The 20266-nt window shown below is 47.5% G+C and overlaps 3 protein-coding genes and 1 non-coding gene across 4 annotated transcripts; all 4 read left to right on the top strand.

Moving 5' to 3' along the window:
* The first annotated feature begins 840 nt into the window (after positions 1-840).
* LOC100844353 (extradiol ring-cleavage dioxygenase) lies at positions 841-5022 on the top strand. Its single transcript, XM_003564717.4, has 3 exons — positions 841-1212; positions 3911-4284; positions 4391-5022. Exons 1-3 carry the CDS (start codon positions 979-981, stop codon positions 4581-4583), a joined length of 801 nt encoding a protein of 266 aa, XP_003564765.1. The 5' UTR covers positions 841-978; the 3' UTR covers positions 4584-5022.
* Positions 5023-7859: 2837 nt separating this feature from the next.
* On the top strand, positions 7860-12213 carry LOC100844055 (amino acid permease 3). Its single transcript, XM_003564716.3, has 6 exons — positions 7860-7964; positions 10241-10474; positions 10573-10666; positions 10756-11119; positions 11231-11452; positions 11545-12213. Exons 1-6 carry the CDS (start codon positions 7904-7906, stop codon positions 11956-11958), a joined length of 1389 nt encoding a protein of 462 aa, XP_003564764.1. The 5' UTR covers positions 7860-7903; the 3' UTR covers positions 11959-12213.
* Positions 12214-12264: 51 nt separating this feature from the next.
* On the top strand, positions 12265-12338 carry TRNAV-AAC. The gene has a single exon. It is a non-coding gene; the product is annotated as a tRNA-Val (tRNA).
* A 4482-nt stretch (positions 12339-16820) lies between these two features.
* On the top strand, positions 16821-19413 carry LOC100843753 (amino acid permease 6). Its single transcript, XM_003564715.4, has 6 exons — positions 16821-16980; positions 17188-17421; positions 17529-17622; positions 17736-18087; positions 18234-18458; positions 18540-19413. The coding sequence occupies exons 1-6, from the start codon at positions 16920-16922 to the stop codon at positions 18963-18965; spliced, it is 1392 nt and encodes a 463-aa protein (XP_003564763.1). The 5' UTR covers positions 16821-16919; the 3' UTR covers positions 18966-19413.
* The last annotated feature ends 853 nt before the right edge of the window (positions 19414-20266 follow it).

Genomic DNA, 20266 nt, shown 5'->3' with positions numbered 1-20266 from the left:
AGCCAAAGTGTGCAGTGGAGATGAAGCAACACGTCAGTGGTTAGGTTGGTGATATAGCTTCTTCATATCCGGCAGGGGCAAAGCCAGAACGTGCAGTGGACATGAAGCAACACGTCGGTGATCAGGTTGGTGACATTTGAGCCAGAGGAGAAGTTGGTTAGAGGAAGCGCCTGATCCCACGGCCAACAGTGGAGTCACCGAAACCGGGGTCACAAGGACTTTCATAATGTGTGTCAAATTGCACATTTAGCATCCGGCACCACTACCTTTTTTTTTGGAACAAATCCGGCACCACTACCTATTAGATCGAGATGGACAATAGATTTTAGTCCGTTGTCAATATGTATTAGGTGTTGAATAGCACAACTCCCGTAACATATCGCCTGGAAATCGACTTTAACACTTTTAACTTTCTCGCCTTTTGTTTTTTTTTCTAACTTTTGCTTTTAATTTTCTCAAAATTGGGAAGAAACAAAAATAGTTATCCCACAGGCGGCGGTGGAACACGGTCGGATCCCAGCCGTGATGATGAGCGCGAGAATGAGCCGTCGCAGTCGGGATTCACCGGATCTTGTAGACCGTCGACGGCCTACAGCTGGCACTGAGAGGAGGTGGAGGATGGCGCAGGCAGCGGCGGCGGCGGCGAGGACACAGGAAAAGCGTGCCGGCGGCTGCGCAAGGAGAGGCTGGCGCAGCAGCGGGCGTGAGGATGTCGGGAGAGAAAATTAGAGAGAGTATATATTGGACAAAAAAAAGGAGATAAAGAAGAGGGTGGACGACAGGACGAGTAGTTGGGCGCGTTGATTCGTATATTTGACGCACGAGAGCAAGTTAAAAGGGAACGACTCTTCGTCGAGCCAAGCCCACAAAACCAGACGCGGCCAGACAAGCAACGCGGCATCCGCGCGGCGACCAGGAGGAGAAGAGAACTAGAGAAGCCACCCGCCCACTCCCACCGACCACGCCAGAGCCGCGGCCATGGACACCTTCTTCCTGTCGCACGGCTCGCCCACGCTCTCCATCGACGAGACGATCCCGGCGCGGAAATTCTTCGAGTCGTGGCTCCCCGCGGCCGTCGCGGGGCCGGAGACGCCGCGCGCCATCCTGGTGGTGTCGGGCCACTGGGAGACGGACACGCCGGCCGTCAACGTCATCCGCGGCAACAACGACACCATCTACGACTTCTACGGCTTCCCCAAGTCCATGTACGAGGTCCGTCCGCGACCCACTCTCTCTAGCTTTCCTTTTTCTCTGGATCCCGTCACCGTTTTGGTTCGATCGAGATGTGGTGCTTGCTGGTTGGTCGCCTCCTTCGTCTGTAGTACAGGGGAAGAACCCAAAATTGGATTGTACTCCATTTTGCTTTGGAAAACTTGCTCAGAAATCTGGACGTGGTTTTGGCTTTGATTACTTCAGTTTCGAAAATGCTGTGTTATGTGGTTCCTGCTACATGGTTCCTGTGTCTAAATTTTGTGGTGGCACTTTGGCTGTCTTCGAAATTCGCGGTTAGGATGCCGTTTGTTTGTGAGTAGTACTAGTTAACAAATGGTTGGACTCCATTTATTTATTTTTTGACTGCAGACAGAGCTGTATTACTCAATGAATTGGTCAACTGGGAATACAAAACTGTGAATGACAAAACATGGCAACATGCTATACCATCACTTATGATAGACATCTGGTATCATTGCATTACACTCGTCTGTAATATCCTACCACCCATGTTAAACATGAGTTGCAGTATCATAGGAGTTGGGAAAGTGTGCGGCCAACTAATCTGGGGACATTTGGGCTAGGTGAGCATTGGGAAAGTGTGCGGCCAACTAATCCGGGGACATTTGAGCTAGGTGAGCACGTAGGCCACGAGCACGTGGCAAACTGCGGTATGCCACCAGCATTTGAACGATCGGTTGATCAATTAAAAAATATTCTTATATTCCATGGTAGTTGAGCTTGTTGATGTGAGGTGTCTCTATATTGATTTTTCATTTTCACAACAGTCACTGTAGCACAGAATCTGAGTTGAACCCAGGAGACGCGCTCCATGGGGTTTTTCTTCTTCCCTTTTCACTTCGGAACCCATCTTGGGTCTTTTTTTACTGTGTTTTTCTTCTAATTGAACGACGTAATGGACATCTTTTGCTTAAAAAACATCTAAGTTGGACCATAGGATAACTCTGTAGACGGTATAACAGTGATTCGGTTGAGCCAAGAGTGTCGTTCTTTTTTTTAAAACCTCCTCCCTACTTGTTACTCCCTCCTCCGTCCGGTTTTAGGAGGCGCGTTTTCTTTTTCACCGATACCAAGGCTTGCTGCCACACATGCATGCTAGACATAATTAGTTTTCACGCGCAGTTCCTAAGCAACCTGTACAGCCAATCAACATAGCAGGCTGAGCAAGCATTTATGGCAGTGCATGCCAGCACCGCCCGGCCGCACGCGCGTATTGGCTACTGCCGCTTGCGAGCATACATGCAGCGAGACCATTTCAGTTGCTGGCGCCTCAGAGAAACCAGAGACGCCTGCAAAATCTGGACAAGGGCATTCAAATTTTACGCCTCCTAAAACCGGACGGAGGGAGTAGTAGGTTCAAGGTCGATTTGGCATTGGCACTTAATTAGATGGATGGAAGCTTATTTTACCACAATCCATTTTCAAAGAGATACGGAGTATATATGATTGGTCTACCTCGAGCTATCCATATACTCACTTGTCAGGGAAACTATCTGATAAACCTGGCGATCGATCATTGTTTTTGTTGTGCGGTCGATGTCTATGTACGGAATTGATTCACTTAAATTTATTCGTCTTTTAGGTTAAAGAAAGGGAACTAGTTAGGTTATCCTTCTCAGCCATACTACTTGATTATTGCCCTTGTGTTTTGTTGTTGAAAAATGCTTGTGTGTTTGAGTAAGCAAGATTCAGAGTTCGTTCATTAAGCGGCTCCTGCCACCCTAGCTGCAACAAGATCGATCCTCTGTTTGCTTGTCCAGCGAGCTACTGCTTGCGTTTCATAATTCTTGTCTTAAATTTGTCTCAAATTGAATGTATCTATTCCTAAAAAACGTCTACATACATGTAATATTTTGACAAGAATTATGAAACGGAGGGAGTAGTTGTTAAACATGATCTGAAATGCTGAACAATTCAGTTCAAAGTAAGGATGCATATCAAATAGTGTTAGCGACGTGGTACCCGTACCTCCATCGCTAACTACTGATGACGGGTCCCTGTTACTGAAAAAAGCTGGGTCTAAAGATGGTGGTGGCATACACTAAGGTTCAGTTTGGCATTGCTGAACTATGTGTGCTGAATTATTTTATAATCTGCTATGAAAAAATACACACGAAAATAACGAAAAATTGGTTAGCAAACACGAAAGTAACCATAAACGATTTTTTTTTATGATAATCCACTGTAACGCCAAACAAACCCTAAGGGGTGCTAGACTGCGTCGTCTGAACCCACAATTTATGGGCTGGAATGGGTAGCGGCCCAAGAAGCTACGAGGAGAGGCAACGGTGGGTAGGCTTGATGTAGGCAAGGCGGAGGCGGCGGCCGTCGAACTCATATCACCGAGACTGAATTGGCTACTCTGATTTTTCAGTTCTTGACACCTATCAGTGTCAGCTACACGACATTCCCATGCGTGTCAGAAAGATTTTGCAAGATCCCTCGCAAAAACAGGAAGTAGGATTCGCATGCTCAACAGGGCGTATCCCCCTGGTAGATGTAGAACACGAGATGCGTGCATTCCACCTGAATTTTCCCCCGCTTGTCCATTGCAACGTCCGTCCGCACTCTGCAGCACATTATCTGTCCGCTGGTCCAGCACTACGGCAGTGGAACTCCCTTCTGATTTCAGCATTTTTAATCCTCAACCAACACTCCACAATTTTGATTCACGCAGCTGAAGTATCCTGCACCCGGCGCCCCTGATCTGGCGAAGAGGACAAAAGATCTCCTGGAGCAAGCCGGGTTCGGCCCCGTGAAGGAGGACGATGCTCGCGGGCTCGACCACGGCGCGTGGGTGCCGCTGATGCTCATGTACCCGGAGGCCAACATCCCGGTGTGCCAGCTCTCCGTGCAGACCGGCCGCGACGGCACCTACCACTACAACCTCGGCAAGGCGCTGGCGCCGCTCCGGGAGGAAGGCGTCCTCGTCCTCGGCTCCGGCAGCGCCACGCACAACCTCCGCAGGATCAGGATGGAGACCGGCGCGCCGGTGCCGCAGTGGGCCTCCGACTTCGACTCCTGGCTCAAGGACTCGCTTCTGGACGGCAGGTGATCTCATTAGCCACGGTTATTACAACAAACGCCTCGTGATCTCGTTGCTCCTGCGAATGTTTGGTTTGATTCTCCGGTTGGTTTTTGTTGCGATTGTGGCCAGGCACGAGGATGTGAAGCGCTTCGAGGAGAAGGCGCCGTCCGCGAAGGTGGCGCACCCTTCGCCGGACCATTTCTACCCGCTGCACGTGGCGCTCGGCGCGGCGGGGGAAGAGGCCAAGGCGGAGCAGATCCACCAGAGCTGGAGCAACGCGACACTCTCCTACGCCTCGTACCGTTTCACCGCCAAGAACTGATGATGGCCCGGTCGCGCGCGTTGCACCTGCAGCAGTGGCCGTGTATTTGTTTGTACCGATATACTCACCCCGGGCTTCAAAACGAACGTTCCGGACACGTGGTCTGGGAACATATATTGGACGACTAATTTGCAGCGCGGCAATCAAACGTAATAAAAAATGTTATTATCATAATTGTTTTGAGGAAAACCTATACACATGATTTTTACACATCCAATCAATAAAGTTCTTCTAAAGAAAGAGGGCCTTTGTCGATGCCAAGGATCAACGCTTTTCGGAGGATGCGAAGTCGGCACTATTTGTTTTTCAAAGTTGGGGTGAGCATGTTTGTCGAAAATGAGGTGCACCAGGTGGTGGTCTTAAGCTTGGGTGCTCTTGTTTCCGGATCGGATGATGTTTCCTGGGTTGTAATCCTGCTCTATAGATTCTCAGAACCCTACCTCCAAGCTCTAATCTTTTTGTTGTTCTGTGTTTCTTGCGTAAGGTTTTCTGGCCCGGTTTTTCTTATAAATAGGGCCACCTCTTTTGTGGTCGAGAAATTGTTTTGACCGTTCTTTAGCAATAAATAACCTGCTGATGGTTATTTCGCAAAAAAAAAATCATTGAAAACCATAGAACTTGTAAAATCGGTGCAACTGAGTACTTGAACTCGTGATTCATCGCTACCGAGTAAATCATGTTGTTTAGGCGATGCCAAAACGGACCTATTCAAACAATATACGCATCCAAATAGATATCTTCTAATCCAAATCGTCAATTAAATCCAACAGCCCGGATTGGTTCGGGACTTCCGGACCTGACTTCAACAAAAATTTATAAGAATAGGTTGCATCATTAGCACAGAGCCACAGACACGTCATAAGACGCCGAAGGAAAGAGAGAAACCATGAATGTACATGGTGTGCGGGTCAAAACCCGTAACTGCACGCGGTAGCCAGCCCGAAATCTCTCCCTCTAAAAAATATATTTTTCCCCTAGCAAACAAAACAAAACAACGACGGCCTGAGCCTATTTCGGAGCCCCGCTACACTAACCTCTCGTGCTAGCTTTGATAGCGTGCCTCATTCGGCCGGAACGAGCGGAGAGCTTATCCATCGCGCCGCTGTATTCGTCACTCCAACCGGACAGCGGCGCAAGGATACGAACTTACACCGTTGCCGCGGCACGTCTGCAGAGGACGCTTTGGTGCATTATATGCAAATGCGTCACTACTATATCTATCTCTAATTATAAGATGTTTAGCCTAACAGAGCATTAAGAACTGAGGTCCTCAACAGAAAAAAAAAACAATAAGTGCATCCGGCCACAGACGAGGAACACAAGCTAGTTTTTTTTTGTTTGATAGTTAGAATACAGAGAGGTTGACGATCAGTCATCACTCAATGCATATCTTCGCTAAGTAGGTGGTACCAACAAATTGATGATCAGACAAGGAGTGCATGTGTAAAAAAAGTACTTAGTGGGAATGGCTTGTAGACGATGGCAAATTGCATGCATGGGCAAAGAAATACATTTAGTGATGAGATCATCTAAGAAGATGGGAACAAATTGATAATTTGACGACCTGGCACTGCCGCAAATCTAAGTGGAGATGACTTGTATAATCTGTTGACACAGCATGACTACATGTGTAGAAAACGTACTTAGCGGAAATGACTTGTATAGGTACGATACTTCCTGCGTTCTCATAATTCTTGTCTCAAATTTGTCAAAAATGTATGTGTCTACTCCTAACAAGTGTCTAAATACATCTAATATTTCGATAAGAATTATGGGATGAAGTGAGTACATTTTTTCATATATGGATGGCGTGAAGGGAGACGTGATCTCACCGTGATAGATCAGGCATGCAGCTGCTTCATGCGGGTCATCTAGGTTGCTGAGCTCCATAACGTCCCTACTCCCTACGCATGAGCCGAAAGAAGCTTTCCTTTTTTACAAACCTCAAGACTCAAGTCTTCAAGACTAAAAGTTTGTTTTCTTCCCTAAAAGAAGTTTGTTTTCTTCTGAAGGAAAAGAAAGATAATGTTGGATGAAATAGTAGCAAATACATTAAAGGGCCTCTTTATTCATTCTCAAAGTATGATACATCGATCATCTATAGGAAGAGGTACAATACTAGGAAGTTCACAACCCAAATACTAGGAAGTTCACAACCCAAATACTAGGAAGCCACCCGCAGTCACCTCCCGATAACAATACTTAATCCGGGTGCTCATGGACCTGTGAAATCATCATAGATTGCCATTTCATGCTAGTAGCACATACTAGTTTATATTCCCTTCCGAAGAAAAAACATCAGAAAGAGTACTAAGAGCAAGTTTAATAAGATGGTGTAAACCGTCTATAAAAATTTAAATATCATATTGGACTTAGTGGGACGAGAGACAAGAGGAGAGAGAAGCAACTTGCAAAGTATTACTCGAAGTCAGCTACGAGCTCCTAGAAAGTTTATGGGAGTGAAATTTGGGTCAAGCATTAATAAAGTATTCTCTTCGTCTCACGTTATTAAGTGTCACAACTTTGTTTTACATATGCATGCTGTACGTAAGTACTAAAAGGTGTCTAGATACATGCGTACTTAGACAAAGTTGCGAGGCTTAATATGAGACGAAAAGAGTAGTACATTCTTATATCTAGATATAGTCGGCAATTGGCTGTACTATTTATCCTTTCTTTTATTCTGTTTTGTCCTCTCTCTCCGGTAACCATTCCACTGAATGCAAATTTAGCATTAAATATTGAGATTTATAGGCACTTAGATGAATGGGCGTTGGACGTGCCATAATTATTATAAAACATTTGTACTTCCTTCGTTCGGAAATAAGTCCAAGTCCGAGTCACTTATGTCCTTTTACGTGATTTCGTCCATTTATGAACCTATTTTCTAAATTCTGTACCATTGTGCGAAACGTGGTTAGATATGAACATTAAATCTCCTACTTCCCCACCTAATCTCTGTACAGAATTAGAATCTGCCCAAAATTAGGTCCTATATTTAGCGTTTTCTTTACAAAGGATACAGCAACTATCACTTGCCACAGATGATCGTTTGACTGTCCGGTGGTTTTTACTTGACGTGGAAGTTTTTTTCTTTCCTTGTCTACCAGAGGGAGGCGTTGAAGAGATTAGCGGGATTTCGTGAGGCGGATTGATTGGTTGCTTCGCCGCATTAAAAGAATGAATGTACAGTGGAAGGCTGGTCAGGTGCAGAGCTCTCCGGCTCTATATATATACCCGCAGCGTCTAGGCCAAGACTCCATCGAGAGAGAGCGAGAGAGAGAGAGACCGAGTGGGAGGAAGTGAGAGTTGAGAGAAAGATGGACGTGGAGAAGAGGGTGGAGGCGACGGAGGTGGACGACGACGGCCGTACAAGAACGGGTAACGCACGACTAACTCTCCCCTCTTGTAGAAATCCTACAGCTCTGTTTTCCCCTGTTTCAGTTCCGTTTCACTTGCTGTCTTCAAAGAAACCGTGATGCCATACTGATTCTGGAAAGCGGTTTGTCCTTGTTCCGAGAGGCATGTCCGGAGTAGTTCTCCTTGCCCTCGGTCCATGTTTCAGAAGTACGAGTAGTATTCAGCTCCATGCGTGAGAAACGGTAGTAGATAGGGGCGTTACCACTTAATACCAGCGATAGAACAGTTCATGCTTCATGGCAGAGTTTTAAGGGAAACGCTAGCACGGTGCATGTTCCATGTACTGTGGTTGGTTTTCTCGCAAGATCGTGATTAAAATTTCTGAGCGAGTGTACTCACGCGGGTCATATCCGATTGATTGTCACCTCGGGGTCGGAATGTTCTCCGGTGCATGTCCTCTCTCTGCAGGTTGGGTCTCTCTTTCAAGCAAAAGCTGTGCCGATCAGGGGATCTTTTGCATACAAGGAACAAGCAGCTCGCTTGCATGTTTTGTCAGCACCTAGGTGAAAACTGCAACGTTCGTGATCAAAATGCTACTCCCCCGTCCCGAATTAACTGACGTGGATTTGTATAGTACAGAACACCGCTGAATCTTTTGTGGTAGAAAGTCAGCACACGAGTAGGGTAGAAGGAGGTTTGGCACCCTGAATTTTTCTTAGAACCGCACGTAGTTCAGAACAAGATTGACTCCACGTCCATCTGTGCATTGTTCGGAAATATGTTCTGACCTGTGAAAACGACTGTAGTACTGAAGAACAAAACCAGCTTTGCTCATAATCAGCAACGTGGATTGTAGCCAGAGCCTCTAGATCCGGAGCTGTCGCTTTTACATGTCTCGTCTCTGCATTCATGCATGCTTGCCAAACCAGTTACATGAGATTGGGGATAAATGTGCAGTTCAAAGTATAACTGAAAGTAGAATCTCCTGAGAACGTGACATGCACTGTGCGAATCTTCTGAACCACACATTTTTCGACACCCCGAATGACAGGAACTGATCTGGTGGCAGAGTACTGATGCAGGAACGTGCTCCCTATGCCCCCATTTGGTTGCATGGCACTAGACTTGTTGTAAGATTCAATATTATGGTGACTCGGCTGGCACTAGCATATATACCCCGAGCAAGCGATCTTGGATTACAGCCCTCTTATTCAGAATCAGGACTAATACTCCAGAATAAGAGAGGCTTAGTGCTGTGTGAGATCATGTCACACAATGTTGTTGCTGCTGCTGTTGGTTCGATCACTGTCAATACTGTTTTAGTATCAGAATCCCGCAAAGAGTGGAGACCATTATTAATTCCTCGTCGAATCCGTAACAGTCTATGGAAGTTGTTTTAGTGTGGGCCAAACAATGTCTTTTTGCATGGATGGATGGCTGCAAACCTTCAAATTATGCTCACTCCACTTCCTCCAGGAGTCCTCCCAATTGTGCAATATCTTTCATGGCATCTATAACTGAATTTATTTTCATGGCAGCGTACTGTTGTGAGTCTAGTCATAGGCATGCAGTGATCAAGAGTGCACAATTAAGTATAATTAGGAGAAGCGAATATAATTTATATATGTACACATTTTTAAAGTTATATATGCACGATTGATAACTTTTAGCTGGAATTAAGTACCGGGTTTCTCACTATTGCATGCATTATTCATGCTACCTGCATAATGGATACGGCATCATAATCCACTTATATAGTCAACCGGACGCAGGTTTCTTCTCAAATGTTTTTTCTCCAGGTGGATGCTTACTTTGGTCTTAAAAGGGGATCTCCTTGTGCTGTTATACAGTTGCAGTTGTTGGGTCAGTGTAGTTGTGAAAGAAAAGTTATAGTAGTATAAAACGAGTAACATATGAGCTCTTGCTTTTGGTGTTTGATAGTTCAGTGCCTGCTTTAGGACCTGACGAATAAAATTCAGTGTCTATATATTGACAAGTCGCTAGTTTGTAGCTTTGGTCAATTGATCCCCTTTATCGTAATGGTGTCCAGCGCATGGGCACCACAAGATTCAATTACAAACGAGTTTCACTTTCCTCAGCAATGATGGCCGTAGATCTACAACTGCGATTAAGTAATTTAGACGTGATCATTCAGAAAAGAGTTGGGACGTGATCAGCGATCTAGTAGTAATCTCTTCAGATGTCCATGTTATCTGACAGTGTCATAGAAGAAGTAGAGTTCAGACTGCTGCATGCCTGCATGTGACCAACGCTTAACGAAAGCCGAAATTTGACAGGAACGGTATGGACGGCGACGACGCACGCCATCACGGCCGTCATAGGCTCCGGCGTGCTGGCTTTGCCCTGGAGCGTGGCACAGATGGGCTGGGTCCTGGGCCCAATCGCCCTCGTGGGCTGCGCCTACATCACCTACTATTGCGCCGTTCTTCTGTCGGACTGCTACCGCTCGCCGGACCCCGTCCACGGCAAACGCAACTACACCTACATGGATGCCGTCCGCTCCTGCCTCGGTAACCAATCGCCAAACTTGTCATGTCGATCTCCATGATTTTCATCTCTTTTTTATGATTTCTGACGAGGGCTGCTTGCTTTCTGAAATCATGTACAGGGCGCAGAGATGTGATTATTTGTGGCATTGCGCAGTACGCGATTCTCTGCGGGGCAATGGTTGGCTACACCATCACAACCGCCACGGGCATCATGTAATAAGATCAAGCAAATCAAGCTTCAATTCACCGGGCTTCTGTAAATCCTGCAAACAATTACTTACTTTATAACTTTGGGGCTGCAGGTCTGTGGTGAAGAGCAACTGCCGCCACTACAACGGCCACGACGCCAAGTGCAGCACGACGGGGACGATGTACCTGGTGCTGTTCGGGCTCGTGGAGGTGGTGCTGTCGCAGCTGCCGAGCCTGGAGAAGGTCACCTTCATCTCCGTCGTGGCAGCCGTCATGTCCTTCACTTACTCCTTCGTCGCGCTCTTCCTCAGCGCCGCCAAGTTCGCGTCCAACCACAAGGCATACGGCACCATCCTCGGCAGCAAGATCGGCGGCCCCGGCGGGGTCTCGGCGACGACCAGGACATTCAACTTCCTCCAGGCCCTCGGCAACATCGCCTTTGCGTACACTTACGCCATGCTCCTCATAGAGATCCAGGCAAGTTTATCAGTTCCTCCATATGTTAATGTTAGAGATGTCGTAAATACGTAATTGTAGCCGGCCCTTACTTACAATGGCATGGCCCGTGCGCGTTACGTTTTTTTGCAGGACACGGTGAAGTCGCCGCCGTCGGAGAACGTGACGATGAAGAAGGCGAGCTTTTACGGCATTGGGGTGACGACCATCTTCTACGTGTCGCTGGGCTGCATCGGGTACGCCGCCTTCGGCAACGCCGCGCCGGGGAACGTGCTCACGGGCTTCGACGAGCCCTTCTGGCTCGTCGACCTCGCCAACGTCGCCGTCGTCATCCACCTCGTCGGAGCCTACCAGGTGATCCCCAAATCTCCAAAACATTGCGTGACATGCTTACACCGATAATTTATAAATCAGACTGTAATTTTGTCTCTCGATCCTTGTTGCAGGTGTACGCGCAGCCCGTGTTCGCGTGCTACGAGAAGTGGCTGGGGGCCAAGTACCCGGAATCGGCCTTCTTCCACAGGGAGTACAAGCTCCCCCTGGGCCTGCGGTTCACGGCGAGCAAGCTGCTGCTGCGGACGCTGTTCGTGACATTCACGACGGTGGTGTCGCTGATGCTGCCCTTCTTCAACGCCGTGCTCGGGCTGCTGGGCGCCGCCGCCTTCTTCCCGCTCACTGTCTACTTCCCGGTGTCCATGTACATCAAGCAGTCCAAGGTGCCGCGCGGGAGCCCGAAGTGGCTCGCGCTGCAGGCGCTCAACGTCGGCTCGCTCCTCGTGTCGCTGCTCGCCGCCGTCGGCTCCGTCGCCGACATCGTCGAGCGCCTCGGCCACGTCACCATGTTCAAGACCGAGCTGTGACCGAGGCGTGAAACTCTTCCAGTCAACGACTTGGCAGGCCATGGTTGATCCGCTATTGATTTGCTTACATTGCATCGCTGCAATGTGCTCAGTGTACCCCCATTTGCTACTTGCTAGCTAGTTGCTGCAGTAGTTTTGTTCGTGTTAGCTATCAGTGCGTTCTCATCATTTAGGTGAAACCATCAACTTGTGTTCGAACTATTTTATTGTGATATAACTGGATATAATAAATGTAGTTGTGACATTTGCATGTGATGGTTCCGTCGTGTAGTTATATATGTAGAATATGTGAGATTTGCACGTAACGGTTTCGTGGTGTAGTTGGTTATCACGTCAGTCTAACACACTGAAGGTCTCCGGTTCGAACCCGGGCGAAGCCACGATTTTTCAATTTTTTTGTGCTTTTAATCTCACAAAATACAAACTTTACCTCATGTTCGTAATCTTTTCTGAACGAACTGACAAAACAGCCCAACAACTTCTCTTTAGTCCACGCAAGTTTCTTAGGGAACAGCCCAACAGGGACTCAGAACTTTTTGTGTAAGCAATAAAGTTTAGCCCAGTCAGCAACCATGCCCACTTCATTGGCCCTGGTTTACCAGAAAAGCTCGCCTCTGTAGGCTTTTATTTGAAAGAAAATTAAAGTTGTATTTCGGCCCACTATCGTCTCACATTGGACTTGTCATCCTACATTTTTCCTCGAAAGGAATTAGCCCGGTGAATCTCCGCTCGTCTAAAAACAAAAATTCTAAACTTGTATATTTCGTTGTTTTCGTTCTTGTGCCAATTTGTCATCGCACATCTTTCCTCGAAAAGGAAGATCAAAACAACTCAAACCTGATGCACATAACCATAATTTTAGTAAGAAAAGGACATAAACATCAAATCATTGACTTGCCCAACCATCTCTGGTACTCCCTCCGTTCCATAATTTTTGTTTTAAATTTGCTCAAAAATGGATGTATCTATTCCTAAAAAGTGTCTAGATACATGTAAGATTTCGACAAGAATTATGAAATGGAGGAAGTACCTTTGTATCCTGGATGCAGTGACAATTTTCTTTTGAAATACATTAAAATCATGTAAATCAAACAACATGGAAAAAAAAAAGGTTACAACTGGGTGAATAAATGGGTGCTCAACATGAAACAAGCTGGTAGAATATACAGTTGCATGACCTATTTGATGAATTTTATGGTTTATGAATTTAAATGAGCCTCCAATAATATTTAGGGAACAAGAACAAACTTCCATTCGCCTGTCTTCAAGGGGAGCATTTCTTGGTCAACTTTTCTTGAAATCTGATTCATAAACCAAAACGTACAAAAAAGTAATATTCTTCCAAACAGCCGCTATTAATCCTTTATAAAACCAAGCGCAATGGTAATTTGAAGAATTTGAATAATTTCCTATTAGATGCAATTAATGTCTCTGTACTAAGTAGGATTTGCCGGAGCTGTAGTTGATGATGAACTGCAAAATGGAGTATGCGAGAAAGTTGTGTAGCTACATCCCTATAGAAACATCAGTGCCATTGGAAAATCTGAACTCACCACGCATCTTCTCTGGTTCAATGTGTAACCACAAAAATAAAGGGCCAGAGTTCACCAAACTTGTCTTACTTCAAAGTTCAGAGACATCTTTGCTCGACATACCTTTCTGCGAAGTCATCCGACTATATCTGTTCAGTGAAATGTGCAAGTGTGTCTTTCACAGTTTCTTTTTATCTCTACTTTTCAAAGTTGATTACTACACACACTGATGTTAATGTCTGACATTTATGGTAAATCTATCCTTCTATGCATGCCACTCTTTGTACCCAAAGAAATAGAACATTAGTTGGCACTGTGGCCATAGCATTTGGTCGGGGACTTTGGGCAGATAAAGCTCTTGTTCCGGGGAAAGGTGGTTACACCAATGCAATCTAGATAGACAGGACAAGTAATGTTTGGCGTAACAAAAGCAGAAACCTGATAAGAGTATATAGGAGAGTATCTTTTTGTTCTTGCCACACTGCATCATGTGATCGCTGTCCATGTGTCCATGTAATGCGCTTACTCGAAAGGCACTCATGGGTTGGATGGAAATAGACGATGCTTTGCAAAGAAGTCTAGATGCATTGTATTTCGTCGGGGGCATGTAAAATTCGTGCGACATAGCTTGTCCCCAGTAGAATTTTTTGCTGACGCGTGAAAGAAAGAGCATCTCAGAGAACATTAAGGATTGTGAAGACAAATGCTTGCCTTGAAAGTGCTGGTCGTCGTTGGCGTTGGTAATCAGCAGGCAGCAGAATTTCCGGAACGTGCAGAGACCACAATTTACAACGCGCAACGGCAACGAACACCAGCAGAGGGGTTGTTGGCATTTGGCAGACTCGATCGTCCAAATGTCCAATATAATGCTTGGCTCAGGTACTGTTTGAGTACACGATCGATGAGCGTGTGTCCCTTGTTGAGCATTGCATGGAAGCTACGGCAAAGCCAGCTGAAAGCCACCACACTTTTTTTTCCCCGAAGCAAAAAAAAGCGAGGAAGCACACTACGATCGACAACATGGATGTTGCCTTTAATCACGATTAGATCTGCTTTGGAAGCAGGATCAGGATACGGCAAACACCAATTCTTACTAGTTTACCGTCCGGCGCGGCGCGATGCATGATGGGGACGCGCATGATGGTCTTCTTCGTGCCAATCCCCTCTTCGCCAATGAATCAAGCCACTATGCATGGTGTTGATGCATGGGCCGATCAACCAGGTACTTTTACAATCGCAATCCCGTAAAGCCTTTTCACGGGCGCGGGCGCCACATAGAAATTAGTGGAGACAAAGGAGACGTGATTGCCCATCATATAGTCCACCATGGCACCATGCAGCTGCGCACCACTAATGAAATTGGCACCAGAGGCACGTACGTTACTCCCGTGTGCGGCCGTGCGAGATGTGGCGAGCAGGAGCCGAGCTTTTCCGCCCCTGAAAATCCATCGCAACCACCGGTTGTCGCCGCTGGGCCGGGCACCCCGTGATGCGTGCGTCATGTCAGCGTGGAGCCGTGGACACCGTCAGCGGACTAGCTAAAGCCTTTCGTAGTACTCCCTCTGTTATACGTAGGTGCAGCTAGCGGGCGCGCGGCCATGATGCTGCGTTGGGAAGGAAGAACGGACACGCCGGCCAGGCGGGCAGCCAGGGCCAGTCTAGCTATGGTGGGGAGCAGGGCGGCGTGAATTGTCAGTTTCGGAACGAGAGGTGGCGGAGAAAAGAGAGCAATAAAGGGCGCACGTTTGCGCTCCGCATCGGCCTCCACGTACGACTGATTCCTCTACTACGATCACGCGCGTACGTCTCTGCGACAGAACGGCGAATGACGTCGCAGCTGCGAAACCGTAGAGGGGGAACATTTTTCTCTGACGTCGCACGCTACGCGTCTGTATAGTAGTAGTCTTCACCTGGGGCTGCGCCTGCGTTTGCCGGAGCCTGACCGATGTGATGTCCCTTCATTTCTAAATAAATAGTTGTCGTTGTTTTAGTTTAAATTTTCGGGAACATGAGTAGTAATCTTTTCTCTCTTTATAAAAAAAAATAATGACGCAACCTTTTTTTTTTAAGAAAACCGCATCAAGAATGCGGGAAGTTTTTTTTTTCACATTTACAGAGAAGTGATCTGGTTTACCAGAAAAACTAAACCAAAATAAGAGCGTCATGGCCGGATTAAAGACAACCAGTCAAAACCCTGACAACAAGATGCACCGTCTAGAAGAACCACGCTCGGAGCATCGTCCAACAAGTAGCAACACTGGCATCCCCACACCGCCTGTTTTTTCTAAACACAGTACAAACACAGACGCTCACGCCTCTATGTATGAACAAACGCACACCCTTGTTGTCAGGGTTTTGCCTGTTTGATGGAACCCCACTCACACTCTCTCGAATCCGACAATGAAGTCGTCAGAATAAGCTGGCCTCCATCCCCAAACATGCACATCTGCCAACCAAAGTGAGTTGTGAGTGAGCTCTTCATTGGCATCATGCATAAAATTTCACATACAATTTTTAGAATCACACATAACGTTTCACCTGCAATTTTTTATAATCGTGCATAAAATTTCACCTGCAATTTTTAGAATCGCACATAACTTTCAACTGTAATTTTTGGAATCATGCATAACTTTCACCCGCAACTTTTAGAATCGCGTATAAAGTTTCACCTGCAATTTTTAGAATCGCACCTAAGTTTCACCTCAATTTTAAAATCACGCATAAAGTTTTACTTGCAATTTTTAAAATTTGGTTATTATTATTTTTGTTCCCTTTTTTCCTTTCTCCGTGGTGTTGGCCGTGCTTTGCAAGTGTGTTTTCGTCAAGATCGGTCATTTTAAATTCCAAGTTTAGGTACAAAAAATTGACACAACAGGAGTATGTGATTTTTTAAATAAAAAATTGAGAAGAATTTTCTTTTTTTAATTAAAATTTATGTTACGTACAAGGTGAATCATAACAAATTTTAAATTCTCATCTAGCTAGAAAGTGGCTCGAGATCATTACAACCGAGTATGAACCAACTTTGCAGCTCGATCGTTGGCTCGAATCAGATTAAACTCGCTTGTTTTACAACACCACAGTAGTAGTAAAGCCGAGCTTGCTCAAACTCGAGTACTGGATTGCACCCTGATCGTGATCATTATCTAAAAAAAGAATTGAGCAGTACGAGTACTGAAAAGAAGAAAGGGGTATCTATCAAAGTTGAGACGAGGATACACCAAAAGTGGTGCCCTTGCTAACCAGTGCTTTATTAGCCCGGTGATTTATTGACTCGAAGCATTGGATCCGACCCCTGCCCAATGGAGTCCGACGGTGCCGAACCAGCTCTGTGCAAGCCCCGGCTATATATACCTACCTACCAAGTACCAAACCCCCGTCCATTGCCGCCGCATCCTTCCGTCTCTCTGCTGACTGCCACAAGAGAGGATGGACAAGAACGCCGGGGCAGCGCCGGAAGACGTCGAGACGGGCGAGCACGAGCGGAAAGGTGCGCGCCGCTCCTCCCCGTAGGAGTACTACTTCTCCTCGATCTCCCCCCTGTTGATCCCGTTCGTTTTGTGGGGGTTCCGATCGATTTAATCGTGAATAATTTGGTTGGTCCTTTTTTTACTGCGCGCGATTCCCGGGCAATTGATTTCTCTGTTCCCGGCGGCGGCGGCGGTTGGGTTTTTTTGTTTGTGTTTGCTCCTTCCAGGGACGGTATGGACGGCGACGGCGCACATTGTGACGGCGGTGATCGGGTCCGGCGTGCTGGCGCTGGCGTGGAGCGTGGCGCAGCTGGGCTGGGTGGCGGGTCCCCTCGCGCTGGCGGGCTTCGCGTGCGTCACCTACTACACCTCCACGCTGCTCGCCAACGCCTACCGCGCCCCCGACCCCGTCACCGGCGCCAGGAACCGCACCTACATGGACGCTGTTCGATCCTACCTCAGTACGCCCCCTTCCCCTTCTCTGTTCCTCGATCAAAATTGGGCCAACTTGTTGATTGCCTTGGTTTAGCTGAATTAACGCGATGATGCCTGCTGGGAAATTTCTCAGGTCCCAGGGAGGTGTTCATGTGCGGCATCGCCCAGTACGTGAACCTGTGGGGCACCATGGTCGGCTACACCATCACCGCGACCATCAGCATGGTGTGAGTATACGAATTACAATAACCAGTCCAGTTCCTCCACAGACTTATATAAGCTCTCTGCTAAGGATCAACACATGCTGAACTCTGCTTTTCTTTTGTTGTGCGTTGCGAAGTGCGATCAGGAGGTCGGACTGCGTGCACCGGGACGGCCAGGACGCGCGCTGCGACTCGTCCGGCACCGGGCTCATGCTGGCGTTCAGCCTGGTCCAGGTGGTGCTGTCCCAGTTCCCGGGGCTGGAGCACATCACTTGGCTGTCGATCGTCGCGGCGATCATGTCGTTCGCCTACTCCTTCATCGGCCTCGGGCTCTCGGCCGCGGAGTGGGCGTCGCACGGCGGCCACGCCGGCGGGAGGATACAAGGCGCGGCCGCGGCGTCGTCAAGCAAGAAGGCATGGGATGTGCTTCTCGCCCTGGGGAACATCGCGTTTGCTTACACGTTTGCGGAAGTGCTGATTGAGATCCAGGTATGCATTAATCCATGATGAGGATGCAACCACTTTTGTTTCGGATTCTGAATGATCTGACGTAACGTTAGGAATGGGAATCTTGTTGTTCGGAACATTACTCCAAGTGGCAATGCTTTTGTCATTAACCTTTTTCTTACTTGTAGGATACACTCAAGTCGCCGCCATCGGAGCACAAGACAATGAAGAAGGCAGCAATGTATGGAATCGGAGCCACCACCGTATTCTACATCTCCGTTGGCTGCGCCGGGTATGCTGCATTTGGTTCAGATGCCCCGGGAAACATCCTGACGGCCCCTGGATTAGGACCCTTCTGGCTCGTCGACATCGCCAACATGTGCCTCATCCTCCACCTCATTGGCGCATACCAGGTCAGTACATACATCTCAGTCAGAATTCACATCGTTCAACGATTTCACAAGCTGTGAGTTAAATGCATTTTCTCAACGCAGGTCTATGCACAGCCCATATTTGCGACAGCGGAGAGGTGGATCGCCTCCCGGTGGCCTGATACCAAGTTCATCAGCAGCGCGTACACCGTCAGCATCCCGCTCATGGAGCGAGGCTCCGTGACCGTCGCGCCTTACAAGCTCGTCCTGCGGACCGCCGTGGTTGTGGCGACAACGGTGGTGGCGATGATGATACCCTTCTTCAACGCGGTGCTGGGGCTCCTCGGCGCCTTCAGCTTCTGGCCGCTGACCGTCTACTTCCCCATTAGCATGCACATTGCCCAGGGGAAGATCAAGGGGAGCAAGTGGTATCTCCTGCAGTGTTTGAGCATGATCTGTTTGATGATCTCTGTGGCAGTGGGTATAGGCTCTGTGACAGACATTGTTGATAGCCTGAAGGTCTCCAGCCCTTTCAAGACTGTCAGCTAGAGATGTTCTTGCGCTCGTAGAGGCACACGGCTCAGTTGGAAAAGAGTGTAGGCTGTAGAGGCACACGGCTCGGTTGGAAAAGAATGTAGGCTGAAAATGCGCACTGTATCAATTTTCTCTGATGTTCACGTAGCTAGTACTGTAGTGCAACACAAAAGGCTTCTATAGATTTACCGAGAGGCTATAGTGATCCACTATATGAAACCCTGCTCCCTAACACGGGCCATTTGCACAGATTTTGGTACGCACACGAAGGAACCATGAGGTAGAAATTATTAGACGCAATAAAGTTTGCTACACATTTTTCTGCTCAGGCTCATATCAAAATGCTCAGTTCAAGACACTACGCGCAGTATACGAAGTGACTTACAAGTTACTAGTGCTGTAGTGCAACACAAAAGGCTTCTATAGAATTACCGAGAGGCAATAATTTTGAAAGATGTATCCATTCTAACGATCTCTTGTAAACTTGTAAAAGTCCGGAACAGGTGCCAACGACACTCTGAACCTTTTCCACATTCATGCAAATTTTCCTCCATTCAACTGAATGATTCCAAGTCGCATCATACAGGGGAAATCCGTTGCCATCCATCTTCATTGACTAACTTGCATAAATTCGTATGGATCAAGCAACAAAAGAAAAACAAACAGACTACGTTTTCTTTTTTTGAGAAAAACAAACAAACTGCGCAGTAAACCTCTACGTGCCTCGTCGATGGGCCCAATGGGCCAAAAAGGTTGAAACGTTGTTCCTCCGGCCGTCCATCGCAATGAACAGTAGTCTGTATCCGTAAAAAAAAGTAATCTGTACGATGTCTTCGGAATACGATCGCCGTCCGGCCTCCTCCGCCGTCCGCCTCCGTGCGGCTGCGCCACATTGCAGCTACACTGGGCGAGCTATCCAGGCCATCGCACAGGCCGCCCGCTTCAATTCCTTCTGCCCCGAGCGCTCGCTGCGCTCCCGGCAAGACCTCTCCCCCGGCTTCCAGATCGCCACGCCCGCCCCTTCTCTTCTGTCAACCGAGAAGTACTTCTTCACCTCCCTGCCCTCACCAACGGCGTCCTCAGGCGCTGCCACAACTTCTCCTCTCCCCGATCCACGCCGTCGACCGCGGGATGGACCGCCGAACTTACCTGTGGGGAACTCATGGTTTTTATTCCCACCCCAATTCAAGCCGCAGGCTGCGCATTGGCGAATCTCTTGGCTTACTGCTGTAATTCTACAATTCCAACTGCTATTGTTGCCAATTTGCCATACAAAGTAACCAGGTATGCCAAGTTACATCACCAAATGTACTAAC

Source organism: Brachypodium distachyon, chromosome 2 (assembly GCF_000005505.3).
Source record: "Brachypodium distachyon strain Bd21 chromosome 2, Brachypodium_distachyon_v3.0, whole genome shotgun sequence".
Taxonomy (NCBI): Eukaryota; Viridiplantae; Streptophyta; class Magnoliopsida; order Poales; family Poaceae; genus Brachypodium; species Brachypodium distachyon.
Note: the sequence above shows the minus strand (reverse complement) of the source record. Positions and strands in the feature narration are given on the sequence as shown.